This window comes from Protopterus annectens, chromosome 10.part0 (genome assembly GCF_019279795.1).
Source record: "Protopterus annectens isolate FY-2018-M chromosome 10.part0, PAN1.0, whole genome shotgun sequence".
In the NCBI taxonomy this organism is placed as follows: Eukaryota; Metazoa; Chordata; order Ceratodontiformes; family Protopteridae; genus Protopterus; species Protopterus annectens.
The window spans coordinates 1,758,355,018-1,758,373,900 of NC_056744.1; the positions used below are offsets into that span (position 1 = coordinate 1,758,355,018).

At 38.8% G+C, this 18,883-nt stretch overlaps 1 protein-coding gene across 1 annotated transcript in view; it reads right to left on the reverse strand.

The window, feature by feature from the left end:
• Window positions 1-3,519: 3,519 nt before the first annotated feature.
• LOC122813986 (DAP3-binding cell death enhancer 1-like) overlaps window positions 3,520-18,883 on the reverse strand; it is a 40,731-nt gene continuing 25,367 nt past the window's right edge. The window contains exons 4-5 of the mRNA XM_044086557.1: window positions 8,995-9,081; window positions 3,520-6,815 (exon numbers count right to left, since the gene is read on the reverse strand). Coding sequence (XP_043942492.1) covers window positions 6,719-6,815; window positions 8,995-9,081 — 184 coding nt within the window. The 3' untranslated portion in view covers window positions 3,520-6,718. The remainder of the gene's footprint in view (window positions 6,816-8,994; window positions 9,082-18,883) is intronic.

Sequence of the window (18,883 nt, forward strand, 5' to 3'; positions counted from 1 at the left end):
TTGTGCACGTTAAGTTTGTAAATGCATATAGCTCTGTGTTGTGCACGTTAAGTTTGTAAATGCATATAGCCCTGTGTTGTGCACGTTAAGTTTGTAAATGCATATAGCTCTGTGTTGTGCACGTTAAGTTTGTAAATGCATATAGCCGTGTGTTGTGCACGTTAAGTTTGTAAATGCATATAGCCCTGTGTTGTGCACGTTAAGTTTGTATACAGTTACAGGTATATTTTAGGCTCCAATATCCATGATCCTTCTGACAGATGCCAAGAACAAAGCATAGAAAATAAGCTTGGGTGAGTGAGTGCACAGACATTCATAGGTTCATAGGTTCATAGGTTTATACTAGGCTATCTGCCCTAAGGCATTTATAAGCCTAGCCCAAATTATTGTGGCTTATGCCACCCCTTATATGAAAAAATACTGTGCCCATTAGTTTGTTGTGCCTCTGTCCAGCAGTGACCCAGAGATGATTCCCGGGGTAAACCTACGATCTCCCATCCACAGGTCTAGATTTCTCTTGAACAGAGTCAGCGAGGTGCTCTGCCTCACATGGACCGGGATTTTATTCCACAGCATAGGGAGTCTCTGAGTGATAAATCTATCCCTCCAGCACGTCCTATTTATATCCGTGCTAAGGTTTAAGTCGCTTGCTCTAGTGGTTTTGGTGGATTTGGATTTTTTGAGGTGGAGCATGTCCATTAATTCCGGGTTGGACATGGCCTTGTATGTCAGGCACATGTCACCTCTGAGCAGACGGTATGCGACTGAATAGAGCTGGAGTTTCTTCAATCTGGCAGCATATGACAGATTTTGGAGTCCCTTTATCCTTTTGGTGAGGAACTTTTGGGGTCTCTCCAATTGCTGCAGATGTCGGGTGAGATACATCCCGAATGGGGCATTGTACTCGATCATTGGTCTGATAAGTGAAGAGTACAGGGAACAATGACCTCACTAGATCTGGATGTGAATCCTTCATGATCAGGTGGGCAATGTAGAAGGTCTTTCTAACCACTTTAGCAATGTGAGTGTCAAAAGAAAGGCCACTGTCAACCTGGGTCCCCAGGTCCCTGATAACCTCTTCTGTGCTTAGTGGATTGCCACCTATATGGTAGCTTGGGGTTACCTTGTTTTTCCCGAAGGGTATGACTATACATTTTTTGGCGTTTAACTTCAGGCCATGGCTCTGGCACCAGCTATCTGTTTCCGTGAGTCCCTTCTGAAGGATATCAGTGTCCGATGCACTTTCCACTATGGCGCCCAGTTTGCAGTCATCTGCAAACTTTGTCAGCCAAAGTCCTCCCATGTTGGCCTGTACTTCTGAGAAGTAGATGCCAAACAATAGGGGGCCAAGGACCGAGCCCTGTGGGACACCACTTGTGACCGGCTTGGAGTCTGACACAGCGCCAGCAACTCTAACCCTGTGGGTTCTGTCCTTAAGCCAGTTTGCAACCCATCTTGTGACATATGGGTTTACATTTAAGCTGGTAAGTTTTTCTACAATACCCGAGTGGGGTATTGTGTCGAAAGCCTTTGCAAGGTCAAGGTAGGCTGTATGGACTGCCTTTCCTCATCAATGGCCTTGGTGACTATTTCAAGAAGTCGACCAAGTTCAAAAGGCATGATCTTCCCTTGACAAAGCCAAACTGGGTCGGGTCCAATGTCTGCAAGTCCCCTATATCTTTGTTTATGAGCTCCATTATGATCCTCTCCATAGCTTTGCAGACTAGACTTGTTAAGCTTATGGGACGGTAATTACCAGGGTCCGTGAGGCGCCACCTTTGTGGAGTGGGACCACAGTTGCCGTCGCCACTCCTTGGGCACGTATCCTGTGGTAAGGCTGAGATTAAACAGCTGCCTTATGTGCGGGTTTAATTCCTCATTTAGCTCGTGTAGCACACAGCCGGGGACACCATCCGGTCCCATTGATGCTGTGTTTTTAGCTTTAGAGAGAGCAGCTTTCACCTGCGCATTTGAGATGTCCGGGAGGCTACACTCGGCTGGGATAGTTATCTCTCCTTTAGGGGAGAGGGGTGAAGTTTGCACTGAACCTGTCTGCCAGTATGTTGGCAATGTCTGTGGGTTCAGTGATTTTTGTATCATTTTGGACTAATTCTGAGCATATCTGTGAGTTTCCACCCAGGTTCCTAACATAGCTGAAAAGGCCTTATGATTGTCCTTTGAATCCATGGCAATTTTTCTCTCAAAATTGGCCTTAGTTGATTTTATGAGTGCTCGTAATTTTTACTAATAATGATCAGGGGTGACTTCCCTTTTATGGATTTTGTTCTATCATGTAATAGCTTTCTCCTCTTATTGTAAAGTTTGTTAATGGCTGGGGTCCACCAGACTGGACGTTTGCCCTTTGTGGAAAGAGTCTTGGTTTTATTTGGGATTGCCTGATCCATGCAGTCCTGGAGGTGTTCATAGAAGGCATTTGTAAGGGCTTCCGCAGCTTGGGTTGTGGTTTCCTCTGACTCAGGGGCCTTGAAGGATACCACACCAGTCTTGAGTAGTGTGAAGTTTGCTTTAGAGAAGTTCTTCACTATGGTCTTTTTGTTTGGGGTGGGGGCGGGATGTGGATTTCCAGTGAGATTAGTTTATGATCAGATCTCACCAATGAGGGATATACTTCTGGTGTGGAGCATTTTGTCCCCATGTTTGTGACAATGAGATCTAGTATATTTTCTCCTCTCGTGGGAACAGTGACTAGCTGTTCCATGGCATTTGAATTTATGAACTCCAGGAACCGTTGGGCTAGAAAGTTAGGGCTTGAGTAATGTTCCCAGTCTATATTCGGGTAGTTGAAGTCACCCAATATGATGGTGTTTGCATATAGCCCTGTGTTGTGGTAGAGAAACTGGCGGTGGTATGCTTCTACTCACATGACCTGCAGAAGAAAGTTGGGAAATACGCTTCTATCTGTAGGAGTCAGCAGATTTGGTCACATTTGTCAGTGATAAATAGCTATAAGCCTTCTCAAGGGAAGCTCGACTTATACTCTGCTGGGATAGACAGGAAGTGTGTTGTGCTGAATCTGTCATAACAATGTGGCATCTCTTTTGATGTACTGATAAATGTAATGCAAACTACTGTGATTTAACAATATGACCGCTCTTTTGACATGTTCGCAGATGTAATATAAACTACTGCGATTTTGATGTGTTGGTATGTAGATGTACTGTAAAATACAGCTGAAAGTTTTGTTAGCACAAACTCAATGTCCAACTAACATTTAAACATGGGGGTGGGGTGGGGTGGAGGGTTTGAACTCCTGCATGTAGAATAAAATTCCAACTTTTACAATAATGAGACCATGTAGTGTAGAAGAGTCCTTTAGTCCCAGTATGAGGCTGTTTAAGGGAAAATGATAATTTGTTCTTATAGGACAGGATGTAACATTTTTATTTGTGAAAGTTACACCAAATATGTTTACAGACAGCACTTAGCACATATCACTTTTTTATTTATGGAACTTACGTTAATGCTGAAAGGTTATCTACATGCATTTGTTCCAGAATAACCAGTCAAGAGAAGAAATTAGTTTCAAAGTACACTGGTGAGGTACACTGTATAATGTTTATGTTGCACAATTTGCATTAAGTGTTAATCTTGACCTGATTAGAGGTTTCTTTTGCACAAACCGTGTCATTATTAAAACTTTATCTGTCTGGACCCATGTAGACAGAACGTTTCATTTTTTTTGCTCTTACTAAGAAAAATGAAAATTTTCCTATTAATATAGTAATTGTGTTCAGAAATTCTCTTTCTCAATGCCCTCTCTGTTTTCTCAACATTAAATCCGTCACAGCCAGAACATTTGGCAAGGCAAATAATATCTGCTGATGCACAGTTTCCTGCCTTAAACTTAACCTTGGAATTTTAAGCTTTTATTTAACATAATAAACTTCAATTCATTAATATAAGGGCACTGCCTGTAAAATCCACACTCAAATGTGCAGTTTTTTTCTCTACTATTATTCTTAGTAGTATTCATTCCAATATTTTTTAAATTAACCAATGTTTTATTAATACAAAAAGGGGTTCTGTGTCAACAGTTTTCTATAAACCTTCACTACCCTTAAGAAACTTCTAGTTCTATTATACAATTTTTTTTTATATCTCTAGAAATCTCATATGTTGCTGCACAAGCTGTTTCATAACCTCTTGCAGCATGTATTCCTATAGAATATTCTGTCACTGAAACACCACCACCTTTTCCCAGCGGTGTATATTTATTACCCCATCTACCACATTCTTCACTCATGATTTCTACCAGCATCATTTCTGGATACTCTCTCCATAAACATTTTTTTAATTTCCCCAGAGAGGAGGTCACATGAGCCACCCTAATATATAGATCCTTCACCAAATTTTTCTTAAGGGAATAGGGTTTGAACTTTTAAAATGCAAGTAGAAATGACTAAATGTAAGTTTTCTATACATTTTTGTCTTAAACCCAGTGTCAGTATGGTCCACTTGCATGTCTAAATGATTGATTCTTTTTCATAATTAAAGGTAAATAAAATATATATATATAGAATCATGCAAAAAAGTAATAAAATGTATAACCTTATCATCTGGACCTCTCCATAAAATAAATACATCATCTAAAAATCTTAAATAAACCTTGATATATTTAAAAAATTAAAGGGAAAATGTAACTTTTCTCCCATGCTAAAGGTACAGTATTAGCATAAATGGGTGTACAATCTGCGCCCATTGCAACCCCTTTTACCTGTTTAAATATCTCCCCTTCAAAATATATAAAATAATTTTCAAGTACTAAATTGGCAAAATCCAAAAGCAATTTGATTTTTTCTCCTGATAAAAATTCATATTCTGTTAATGTGACAAGACAAAAATGCTAATCCTTTGGATAGAATTGAATTAAAAAGGTCTACTATATCAGCAGTTAAAAAAGTCTGACCATACCCACACCTCTGGAGTCAATTTTCCTAAAAAGTCCCACGAGCCCTTTAAACATGCCATTCATGACTATATATACATGTTTTAACATTTTATCAATATAAATTCCTAGACGTTGCATCTTGGAACTACTAGCAGAAACTTTCGAAGTATAAGGTGGTTTAGAAATGTTTTTGTGAATCTTTGGTATCCCAAATGTAGTGGGGATAACTGGTTTATCCACCTTCAAAAACTTGGATAAATCCAAGATAATTTTGTTATCCATCAGAAGTTTCCTAAAGATCCACTCCTCTATAAGCTGTATTTACGTCATTCTTTGATACAGGACTATATGACTCATGGTATTCCTCTTCAAATTTTACACTTTCTTTCCATAATAAAACATGGCACTATAGTTGTTAAATAATAAGTGTTTTTGTATGAGTTCATTTAGAAACTCCGCCTCTTTTAACAAGGTAGTGATTAGTTTGGAATTCCATGTGATAATTAATCTCATTAATTCTAAATAATGGTGATAAATAACTTCACAAAATCTGAAGAAAAACTGCACCTGAAATGTTCAGACCATTTGGGAATCTGTATAGGCCGCAGCCCTTGTGGTACAATCCTCCCTACTATACATTCCCTGAAATAAGTGTTGACTAACTGCAACCCTTTAACCCTCAATAACTTTTCTCAAACTCATATATACATACTTTTAAACTTTTGAAATGATTTGAACAAACTTCACTATTAGAGGTCAAATTTCTATTCAACGGTTCTGTATTGGAAACAGAGAAAGAATAAGTCTTATTAATCCAGTCTTTAAAAAGAAAGTTTTCATCTCCAATTAAACTAAACATGACATTTTTTAATTTTTGATTGTGAAGAAGTCCCCTGTGTGGGATGAAAGCACTTAACTTATTAAAGTCTGGGTTTTAAAGCTTCATTAGTTCCTATTCTTTTTGCACTGCTTGTTTTTGAGATTTACACTTGTCCCATTTAAGGGATGGCTAGAATTACTTGGCCTGTATGATGCTGAGCCAGAGGCTTATATGGATGGAAGTTACACAAAGCTTGCTATTGGGCCTTGTACATAACATACTTAAGTAGAAGCGCTACAGTCACCTGATAACTTCCCACATTTAGGAACTCTGAGCAGGTGAGGGTTTCACTGATATGGGGCTGCTTCCAGTATGGTGATAAGTGAGGACTGATATAACTGGAGCTCTCACATGACATTGAGAGTTCTTTGTTGTTTCTGGCTTTCTTCAGTTGTAGAGGGTAGCCTTTTTAAATAACTGTGCAGGAAGGAGCTGCTTTCTGAGTACCAAGGGGCGAACTTTGGATCCTATAACATAATGCAATACTATGCGAATGCCCATTTAAATGGAAAAATGAAGATGGCATATTCCTAATCATGAGTTACCTCAGGAAGCTTGTGACATGGAAAGATTCTTTTCAAGACAGGCTGCAGCTGTCAGAGGCGAGGCTATCCAGAGCACAACATGCCAGACTCAGAATCATGGAAACATATATAGGAGCAGTTCACTCTGCTGACTGCTGCTTTTAGCAGGGATTTGTAAGTCACTCCATTTAGGCTCAACCTATACCAGATCAGGAAGATCTAGATAGGAAAGATTATTTGGAAAGTAGCATGGGAAAAAAGAAAATATGCTAATTGTTCACTGATACCAGAAATGACTGTTTTGTTACAGTTAGGATTTTAAATAGGTGCACTAAGAGGTGCAATTCGTAACTCAGTTTGCTTCATCAATATCCTGCTGGTTGCCTGCATACATTAGAAAGTTTGTCAGGAGTCATTTTCTTTCTGGTAGACTTTTTCCAATACGTCCCAGGCTTCAGACACTCCATGCCTTGCCGCATGGGATAGAAGACTTTCAATTTCCCTATGTAAAACAGAAAACATTTTAGTGCTCTGATCAAGACATTTTTTATGATGGCATGGCACGGTGAACACAATTAATGCTGATTGTAACACATATGTATATATTGCAAGATGCAGACATATTTATACGATAATATCTGGTCCATTTAGCCTACTTAAATTATAAGTATTTATATTTATTCACCACATTTATTGCAGTGATGCCAGAGGACCATTTTCAGACTCAGCCTGTGAATACATACTCAGTACAATAAACAAAGATTAAGAATTAACATTGACAGCATTGATTAGAGAATACCACAAATAAAGTTAAGGGCTTCCAGACTGGAAGTATTACAGTATTAATCTGAAATATTGCAAAAAAAAAAATAAAAACACGGTGGATAATGTAGTTAATGCAGAGGAAAAGTATGTAAAAACTTTGTAGGTGAGGGTATGTGTGTTTGTGTTTGTGTGTGTATATATATATATGATTCTCCTTCAAACCATCGAACGTTTAAAGCATCGAAGTTCAGATCATCGAGACCAGAACATCAAGTTCTAAAACATCAAAGGTTTGAAGGGGAAGAAAAAGGTAAGTGTAGGTGGGAGAATGTTTGTGTTTTTGCAGGGCTTCAAGATGCCCTGCATACTGTGTGTGTGCCATCTTTGTGATGGCACTACAGATAGGGTACGGAAAATCTCCCGTTTAGCACTTCTGCATATAGCGATAAACGGGAGATTTCCCTTTACTCCACTGTAATGCGGTCTTGGAGTTGGAAATTTAAAGTGGGGGGGGTGTGGGGTGCAGGGGGGAGAAGCATACAATTGTTAAAATTTCTTTTTCTTTTTTTTTTTTTTTGCTACACTTGTAACCTTCGCTGTTTCAAAATGTCATGTTCTGGTCTCAATGATCAGAATTTCGATGTTTTGAAAATTTGATGGTTAAAAGTGGAACTATATATATATATATATATATGTATATGATTGTCTCATTAAATATTAAAGGCTGAAAAGAGCGAAAGAACAAACATCGATCATTTTAGAGCTAATCTAAATTCACTGAAAACCAGAAAAAACAAAAATAAAACATTTTGCAGGGTGGCAAGCCACCCTTCAACCCTTCACTCTCCCACACGCCGTAATAATTAGTTTACACTCATACACGCACACTATGTAGATTAGGTAAAGAAAAAAAGACAGTAAGTAGTGTTGGGTATTTGGGAAAAAAGTCGTGGTATGTACAGAATATAAAGAGATAATATCTATTTCATTTTCAGATCTAGTTACCTTTTATCTTCATGTACCACATTTGAATTTCATTCTTAACAATTTAGAAAATAAATAATTTATGGGCTTCGTTAATCCTTTTAAAGGCTTCTGGGGGAAAGTACCCTTTTCTGTGATTCTGGCTGACTCATTGTGAAATCTGAGTGCCTGCCACACCTTGAATAGCATATTGGTGCAAGAATATGTACGGATTTATGTCCCTGTGAGGGACAGTGACCATCAATATACCTGTGTGACTACTGGACAGCCACCCACACTGATTTCTGTGCAGAGAGGACTGAGTTACGCATGCAAGCATGTGACTAGATGGCACTGTATACTGTTTTTCAGCAGGAATATACAAGTGTTAATAAATAAACACACACATATATATGTATGCATGTATATGTATATATATATATATATATATATATATATATATATATATATATATATATATATATATATATACACACACACACACACAGAGAGTGAGGGAGAATGAGAGAGAGAGATCCGCCTCTATTTGTGTATAGTGCTACCAAATCTCTGTTAATTTGGTAACCAAGGAAACACATTTATTTGTTAACCAGGTAAATGCTAAGGCCAGAGGTGCTTCATTTCTTGTGTGAGCCATGAGTATTTTCTTGTTGATAACTTGCTCAGTTAAAGTTGGAAGTGGAAGCTGACAGAATCAAACCTAAGCCCAGGAATAGAGGTTGAAGATCATAACCTTAACCACTTCTGCTTCTGCACCCTTTGAAAAGGCAAACTGTTGTCTCTGTACGTTAGTTAGGATGAAAAAATTAAATGAACAAATAAAGATACAGACATATTTAGGATATGAGCAGTGTTAACTGCACGGACGAGAGTAAAGAAGGAATGAATACATGTGTCTGTGGATAACAAAAAATACTAGAACATGCACATACCAGTCTTCCTGCTCTGTTGTCATATTTTTCAGCCTTCCAACAGCTATGTTATAGGAGGCGTGTGGGTGTCCCTGTTCTGCTGCTCGTCTGCAAAACACAGCAAAAAATCTGAGCTTGATTGTAGACACAACACAATATAAATGACACCAAGTGCATAATAGCTGCCCATTTGTAGTGTAGAGAATATTCCTTGAACAACCCTAACAAGATGCTGATTTTTTTTCTTTACACACACATATATATATATATATATATATATATATATATATATATATATATATATATATATATATCACTGTACAAAAGTAATGTCTCTGTATCTGCCATACTGACATGATATTGTTTATAGCCAGTGTTATTCTTTGTGTTTTCTCTAATATGCAAGGATACAGACTTTTCAGTTATCTTGCCTCACCTTTGACTTACAATGGCAATGTTCAGAATTTCTGCTTTATTTCAGTATTTTTAGAGACAGAGCATCAGTATATATTTTTTCAGTATTCTTCTGTAAGCTTCTAAATTGACTTTTTATGTTTTAATATTCTGTCAGAAGGAATTTGTAAGTGACTTGTGTTCTTAATCCTTTGTTTCAGGTAGAGATGCCAATTCAATTATCACTCTACGTCTGTACAAATCACCTGTTCCTGGCATTTTACCTTTAGAAAATGATGCAGTGCTCATGGGAATTCTGTGTCTAGTTTCAGTTTCCTAAACAGAGTTTTACTGAATGACCTAATTACTTTGTTTTCATAAAAAAATGTCTTTCAGATGTAATTTACACCATCTGACGCATTCAGTGATAGAACCCTTGCATTATAGCATATGAAGGGGCGACTGCCTGAGGGAAATTAGACACGGTTCCAAAGATGTCAAATTTTCATTCACAAATACTACAGAATCCAGTACAGAAAACATGGAAATATACTTCAGTGATGATTGTTATATGTGACTCTTGGTATTGGAGTAAAGGGAATAAAAATTGCTTTGTGATGAGAGAAACATGACATTTTGTAGAAGTGCCAATTATTTCAATGCACCAGAGGTAGATTAGTACTGTATGATGAGAAAAACATGGCATTTTAGTTAATTTCTAATTATTTCAATGCACCGAAGAGAGTTTAGTACTTTGTGATGAGAAAAATGTGACTTTTTGGTAAAATACCAGTTATTTCAGACTACCAATGATAGTTCATAGGTTCATAGGTTCATACTAGGCTATCTGCCCTAGGGCATTTATAAGCCTAGCCAGAATGTGTTTGGCTTTCACCACCCATTTTAAATTTATTTTGCTATGCCCTTTTTCGAGGTTAGTATACTGTGCCTCTGTCTAACAGTGACACAGAAGTGATACCCGGGGTAAACCTACGATCTCCCATCCACTCATCAAGATTCCTCTTGAAGAGAGTCAATGAGGGACTCTGCCTAACCTGGACTGGGATTTTATTCCAGAGTGAAGGGTGCCTCTGGGTTATGAATCTGTCCCTCCAGCATGTCCTATTTATTTCAGTGCTGAGGTTCAAGTCTCTCGAGCATGTAGCTCGATGGGATTTGGATTTTCTGAGGTGCAGCATGTCCATTAATTCCGGGTTGGATATGGCTTTATACGTCAGGCACAGATCGCCTCTGAACAGGAGGTATGCCACTGAGTAGAGCTGGAGTTTCTTTAACCGGGCAGCATATGGCATCTGTTTGAGCCCTTTGATCCTCTTGGTGAGGTACTTTTGGGGTCTTTCCAGTTGCTGCAGGTGTCTGGTAAGGTACATCCCAAAAGGGGCATTGTACTCAATTATGGGCCTGATGAGGGATGAGTAAAGAGGCACGATGACCTCCCCTGATCTAGATGTGAATCCCTTCATGATTAGGTGGGCTATATAAAATGTTTTTCTAACCACTTTGGCCACGTGGTTGTCAGATGAGAGATTGCTATCAACTTGGGTCCCCAGGTCCCTAATTACTTCTTCTTTACTTAATGGATTACCACCTATGTGGTAATTTTGTGGGCACTTTGTTTTTGCCAAAGGGGATGACTATACACTTTTTGTCATTTAGCTTGAGGCCATGGCTCTGGCACCAGTTGTCTGTTTCTATGAGGCCCTTTTGGAGGATGCTTGTGTCGGCTGGAGAGTCGATTATGGCACCCAGTTTGCAGTCATCTGCGAACTTGGTCAGCCACAGTCCTTCCATGTTGGCCTGTACCTCCGAGAAATATATACCAAACAAGAGAGGTCCCAGGACTGAGCCTTGTGGGACACCACTTGTAACTGGTTTGGAGTCTGACATGGCTCCAGCAATTCTAACCATGTGGGTTCTGTCCTTGAGCCACTTTGCAATCCATCTAGTGACATAGGGGTTTATATTTAAGCTGGTGACCTTATCTATAATGCCCGAGTGGAGTATTGTATCGAAGGCTTTTGCGAGGTCCAGGTAGGCTGTGTGGACCACCTTCCCCTCGTCAATGGCCTTGGTGACTGTTTCAAAGAAATCAACCAGGTTTAAGAGGCAGGATCTGCCCTTAACAAAGCCAAACTGGGTAGGATCCAGTGTCTGTAGGTCCCCAATATCTTTATTTATGAGGTCCATGATGATCCTTTCCATAGCTTTGCAGACCAAGCTAGTCAGGCTTATGGGGGCGATAGTTTCCAGGATCCGTTGAGGCACCACCTTTATGGAGAAGGACCACTGTTGCTGTACGCCACTCTTTGGGCACATATCCTGTAGTAAGGCGGAGATTGAGCAGTAGTTTTATGTTTGGGTTTAGCTCTTCTTGGAGTTCATGTAGGATGCAGCCCAGGACACTGTCTGGTCCCATTGATGCTGTGTTTTTTGCTTTGGAGAGGGCAGCTCTTACTTGAGCATCTGAGATGTCAGGGGGGCAGCACTCTGCTGGGATAGATATTTGCCCTTTTGGTGGGGGGAGGGGGAGTTTGCGCTGAACCTGTCAGCTAGGATGTTGGCAATGTCTGTGGGTTCGGTGTATATTTTGTCATTTTGGACTAATTCTGAGCATATCTGGGAATTACCACCCAGGTGCCAAACATAACTAAAGAAAGCCTTGTGATTATCCTTAGTGTCCTGTGCAATTTTTCTCTCGAAGCTGGCCTTAGACAATTTTATGAGTGCCCGTAGTTTTTTGCTAATACTGATCAGTGATGCCTTCCCTTTTTGGGATTTTGCTCTATCATTTAGTAGCTTCCTCCTTCTATTGTATAGTTTGTTTATGGCTGGGGTCCACCAGACAGGACGTCTGCCTTTGGAGGATTGGGTCTTGGTTTTATTTGGATCGCATGATCCATGCATTCCTGAAGGTGTTCATAGAATGCATTTATAAAGGATTCTGCGGTCTGGGCCATATTTTCCACAGGCCCGGGGGCTTTGAAGGATTCCACCTCAGTTTTGAGGAGTGTGAAATTTGCTTTAGAGAAGTTTTTCACTGTGGTTTTCTGGGCAGGGGGTGTAAATTTAGAAATGTTGCAGTGCAACGTGCAAACAGCTAGGGATCTGAAGACAACTTTGAGCTTTTTTTATTTGTTAATTTGTTTAAATCAGTTTGCTCTTGTTTGCTACATAAGCAAATCCAAACCATCTGCTGATCTCTGCAAAACTTAGGTAGAATTTTTCACTGTATATTGCACTTTCGAACTGCATGTTTACCATATCACTGCTTATTTGAACTGTTTTTCCCCCCTGAAATTGTTGTACTTTGTTTGTTGTAGCACAGACTAGATTTGGGCCTGCTGAATCTAGTTTTGTTTGTATAAAGTGAGCACTAAACCAGGCCATCTTTTGTTGGAGATAGTACCACTGCACTCTAGTGGCAGGAGTGTGCAGTTAGAACTCATCTGATTGAAGGTTGCCAGAACAGGGCTCAGTTTTGAGCTTTTTCATTGGTTAATTTTTTTAAATCAAGTTTCTCTCATTTGCTACATAAGCACCGTGTTTGCGTGGGTTTATGCTTGTTTGTGCATCACGCAATGACGAACAGCAGTGGGCACTATTGGTGGTTATAGAAGCAAACACCTTTGCCTGCAAATTTTCCTTTAGTACTCTACTGGTGCTCCATCAGTGAGTTCTCGTGATTGTCCCTCACTGACAGGTGATACATTCAGCATAGCTCCTGAGGTAGCAACACAGATCCTACCCAGTAGTCCCTCATATTTTTTGCCCACTTCTCCTGTCCTCTACTTTACCTGATCCTTTCCCTGTTTTCTGACCACATCAGCTTACCTACCATTATGGATGGACAATTTCCCACAGTTTCTCAAGCCAGTCTGGTTGACATTGACATCCTGAGGCAATGTAGCAATTATCTCATAGACGCTGACAAGCCACGTCTTCTAGTCCACACAAATTCATTTTGTGACAGAATGCACCTATATCAGGAACCTAGAATCCAGGCTCTTTTTCTCACCAGTCAGTTCATCTGATACTAAGCAGGATGTCACCATGCACACCTTACATCCTGCACCTACCAAACCAACAACACATAAACCTACATATACAGAGGTCCTTACAAGAAGCTTACCTAAACATCTGAGACCTCCTAAACACAAACACAAGCATGCTTCAAATAATACATTCTCTGCAAAACATAGTACACATAATATATCACACACCAATGGCATACCACAAAAAAAAAAAACTTAGTCATACGTGACTCAGTTGTGAGACACACAGATGTCCCTCTCACCAGGTTGGCAATGTCACAAAAATAAAATTCATGATGGAAAAATACCCTCTAAAAACAACCTCAGTGTTATGTTGCTAAACACTAGGAGTCTAAACCAGAAACTGTACTTACTGGAAACAGTCCTCACCCTGGAAGATGTTGACATTTGTGCAGTCACTGAGACCAGGTTTAAGGCTGCGGAGAGCACCCCAGCTATACCAGGTTACATTTCCTTCCACACGTTCAGACCACAAACTGAAGACATGAGAACTAAAGGAAGTGGTGTATCAATATTCATTAAAGATAAATACACCTCTAGATTGGTTAAACAGCACAATTTCCTTGAATTACTTCAGGTGTAAGTGACTCTAGGTAAGACCTCTCATCAGGTCACTGCTAGCTGTAGAACCCCTCCATGAATTAGGACATCCACTCAGCCTACTTGGATCTATTTGAGTCAATCAAGATACAATGAAACAACCTGGTTTGGGGTGACTTTAACTACCTGCTCATAGACTGGGTAAATTATACTTGTTCTAATTCACTTGCCCAAAGATTCCTGGACTTCATTAACTCCAGTGCCCTGGACCAGCTGGTTGACACACCCACAAACTGCTTCAGCATCCCTGACTTGGTGCTGACCAACATGGGGGACCACTGCAACACCCCCAGTATATGGTCAGCCCTGGTGAGATCTGACCACAAATCAGTCTCACTAGAAGTAGCTGTAACACAAGACCCCCTCCCCTTAGCAACAACTAGACTAAGAAACTTCAATTACAACCTCTTATGTGATGGTATAAATAGCTTCATAGCCCCTCTCCCCACTGATGGAACAGACAGCTATGCTGAGTTATACACTAATGCTTTATAAAAGAACCTGTACATCCGTAACCTCAAAGGTAAGGCCCAGATTTGCACTGAACTCATAAATAATGGTACTACATATACAGAACCTGAGGATATAGCAAACCTGCTGGCTGACAGACTCAGTGAAAACTTCACTCCCCTGTCCCCGCCACATATACAATAAAGCATCCCTAACACCTGTCCCCCACCTAATGTCTCCAAACAACAGGTCTTAATTGCCTTCTGCAAGGTCCAAACAGCCTCTGTGGGACCAGACAACATCCCAGGCTGTGTTCTACATGGATTAAAACAGAAATTAGTATCACCATTGGGAAAGCTTTTCAGTCACAGCCTAAGCACTGGTTTCATCCCAGCAGAATGGACTACAGCTACTTTGCACAAAGGGCGTGCATGCACAGACTCCAGGAGCAATAAACCCATTAGCCTGACCAGCCATATCTGCAAGGCTGTGGAACGAATAATAATGGACCTTATTAACAAAGACATAAGACTCCAAACACTCAACCCTACCCAGTTTGACTTTGTCAAAGGGAGATCATGCCTGTTAAATTTGATGGACTTCTTTGAGACAGTCACAAAAGCCCTAGACAAGGGCAGATCTATACATATGGACTACCTAGACTTAGCCAAGGTCTTTGACAGAATCCCCCACTCAGGCATCATTGATAAACTCACCCAGCTGGGAATCAACCCATATAGTGTCAGGTGGGTTGCAAAGTGGCTCATTGATAGAACTCATACAGACAAAAAAGGGGGACTCCACCTCCTCTAGCAGACTTGTAAGCAGTGGTATTCCACAAGGATTGGTTCTGGGACCCCCTACTGTTTGGAATCTTCTTCTCTGAAGTACAGGCTAAAACTAAAGAACTGTGGCAGATAAATTTTGCTGATGATTGCAACTGGGAGTGATCACTGAAACTCCTAGCAATGTCAACATCCTGCAAGAAGGTGGAGGCATAGTACTGATGAATACTATTATGTATGAAGGGAAAATGTTCAACATCTTACTTGACACTGCTAAATATAGTACTGTATCCAAAAATGAAATTAATATTGGATATAGAAGAATATATTTAGCATTATATGATCTATTTTTGGAAGGATTTATTGAAAAAGATATGTTTGAATTTTTATATTATAATAAGCCCAAAATTCCTTCTATTTTTGGTATTCCGAAAGTTCATAAGAACTACATTGATCCACCCCTACGTCCTATAGTGGCTGCTGAAGGTTCAGCAATTTCTCCCTTAGCTAGATACATAGATGTAAACTTGAAAAAGACAATGATTAAGGGAGAATCATTTTTAAAAGACTCTTGGGATTTTTTATATAATGTTAAGGAGAATATGTTCAATGAGGAGTTGTAACTATAGATGTGGTAGATTTATTTGGCTCTATACCACATGATATAGGTCTAGAGTGGTTTGAGGAGGCTATTAGATTATTTGGCGACTTGAACAATAATGAAATATATATATGTATGACTCTAATGGAAATGGTGTTAAAACATAATTATATATTTTTTCAAGGTGAATATTTTCAACAAAAAAGTGGTGTTGCGATGGGGGGCAAGGTGTGCCCCTATATATGCTAACATGGTTTTGAACACCTGGGAAACTAAATTTATCCACCGTAGTACATACATAGATTGCTGGTGTCTTTACAAGCGCTATCTAGATGATATAGTTATATTTTGGCATGATAGCAAAGGAAGATTGGATGAATTATAACACTATATTAATAATTCTACAATTTTTTAAAAATTTAGTCACAAAATTGGTCTTAAGGAAATGAATTTAGATGTAACATTAATTAAGGATAGGAATTATTTTAAGTCAAAAGTATTTAGAAAGAAAACTTTTTCCAACTCCTACCTGCATTTTAGCAGTGGACACCCTCTCCACCAGAAAAAAAGTATAGTGAAAGGCCACTTTGTTAGAATTTCTAGAATGACTTCAAATGATCAAGATTTTATTGATGAATGTCAGTTTTTGACTCAAATGTTTTTAGAAAGAGGGTATCCTCTAGAATTTTGCAACAGAATTAAAGAAGAAGCTATAAAAGGTAGAAAAAGTAGATTTGAACCTATTTTAAGCAAAGAGCTCCCAGATTTGATTAATACTGTGCAAATCAACATGGCTGAGTCAACCAAATTTACTGGGGATAATGACAAAGTATATAGTAGGGCCTTTATTACTGATTTTAGTGGAGATGCAGGTGTAATTCAAAAAGTTTTTGATAAAGAACGGGACAAGTTTATTAAACTAACTGACCTCAGTTTAAAACATAAAGAATCTTTAAACGTTATTTTTAGAAGGGGACGGGACATTAAAGATCGGTCGTTGTTTCAGAACAAAGATAAAAAGAAAACGAAGAAGCCTGTTGGCACATTCCCATGTAGGATGTGCACACAATGTCCATGGACGGCAGACAAACAAAGTGTATTTATTGAATCAAGGGGAAAAGAAATTGTAAGCAAAATACACAGCACTTGTCAGTCTTATGGAGTTGTATATATTGCTATATGTGGGATATGCTCCAGCTTTTATGTTGGAAAGACAGAGAGAAAAATAAGGAGAGTTAAAGAACACATTAATGATATAAAAAATAAAAAAGAAAGTAATGCATTATATAGACACACCATCACATGTCCCCTAGCGAAATATATGTTTTTTATTATTGAGGAAGTTCAGAAAGATGAAAGGGGTGGTTTATGGGAAACTAAAATTGAATACCGGGAATTATATTGGCAAATTTTTTTAGAGGCCAATAAATTCCCAGGTTTAAATGACAATGTTTCCCTAGCACCAGTTTTGAAGTTGAGGGCAGCTAGATTATAAGTAGATTATACATATATATTTGTGAAATGCTGGATGTTCTTAGTGGATTTTATATGGTTTTAGAGATACATAGTATTTTATATAGTGATTTGACATTTTTATAATTACATTTTATGTATTAATTATATATTGTATTTATAGTAGGTACAACATTTTTTTATGATATATATTTATCCATGATATTTATTGTATGTATATTATGTTTTTTGATAACAATATTTAAGTTATTACATATATACAGTTCATATAGATGTATTCAGTGTTAACATTTCTTTTTGGTATTTTTATCTTGGCCACCACCCAGTGGGATAATTGTCATGAAGACAATGGACATGTTAAGCTCACTGAGTTATGTATATCTATGTTATTTGCACATATATTTCACAAGTAAACTACATATTATATACCATATAAGCTTTATGTCTATGTTTATACATTTTCAGTTTTATATTTAAGGTTTTAGGTGATTAAATTATGTTGCAATACATTTAACTGGGAATACATATTCATGAGATGGAACATCATTGGATGATTTGAAATTGTGCCAGCATATATATATATATATATATATATATATATATATATATATATATATGTTAATTCATTATTTTATTGTTGTCTGATGAAGTTTTTTAGAGGACGAAAAATGCGGTGATTCATTAAACGTTTAACGTTATATTTGTTCAATAAACTAGTTGTTTTTATTTTGCTTGCTGTCCGGTCCTTTGTTCATCCTCACACAGTGCGGTTGTTGGTTATCCTGCAAGAAGGTCTTACACAGACTAATATCTGGTGCCAAAGTCATGGTCTTAAACCTAATGCAAAAAAATGCATTATTATCCCCTTCGGCAAGGGTGATGTTCACGCGAACTACCACATCAATAGCAATACCCTAAGCATCCAGTCATTGGTGAGAGATCTGGGCACACAGGTTGACAGCAACCTTAACTTCGATCACCATGTTGCCACAGTGGTAAGAAGGGCATTTTATATTGCTCATCTCATAAGTGAGGGCATTGCCTCTAGAAAAAAAGAGGTTATAACCCCCCCCCGGGTACCTTACAAAGAAAATTCAGGGTCTTCAAGATCTATCTTATGTGGACAGATTGAAATCACTGTCACTTTACTCTTTGTCATGCAGACTGCTCAGAGGGCAACCTATGCCATGCATACAGAGCAATCTCTGACCCAGTTTTAATGGAAATGCTGCACATACACAAGTCAAATGGCACAAAGGTCGCTCACTCAAAGGAACTTAACCTGGTATATGATATCACTAGAACTTGCTGGAGAGACAGATTTGTCTCGCCGAGGTTGCCCCAGTTTTGGAACAAGCTTTCTATTCGTGTTAGACAAAGCCTCTTGTTGGCCCTACTTAAGCATATTTGGACAACTGGATGGGGAACTGGAAATTCACTCAGGGCGTTCCACCTGTGTCTCTCTTGGACAAGGGGAATAGGTGATGATTTTAGTGTCTGCTTGAGCCAGACATCCTTGGGAACATGGGTTGAAC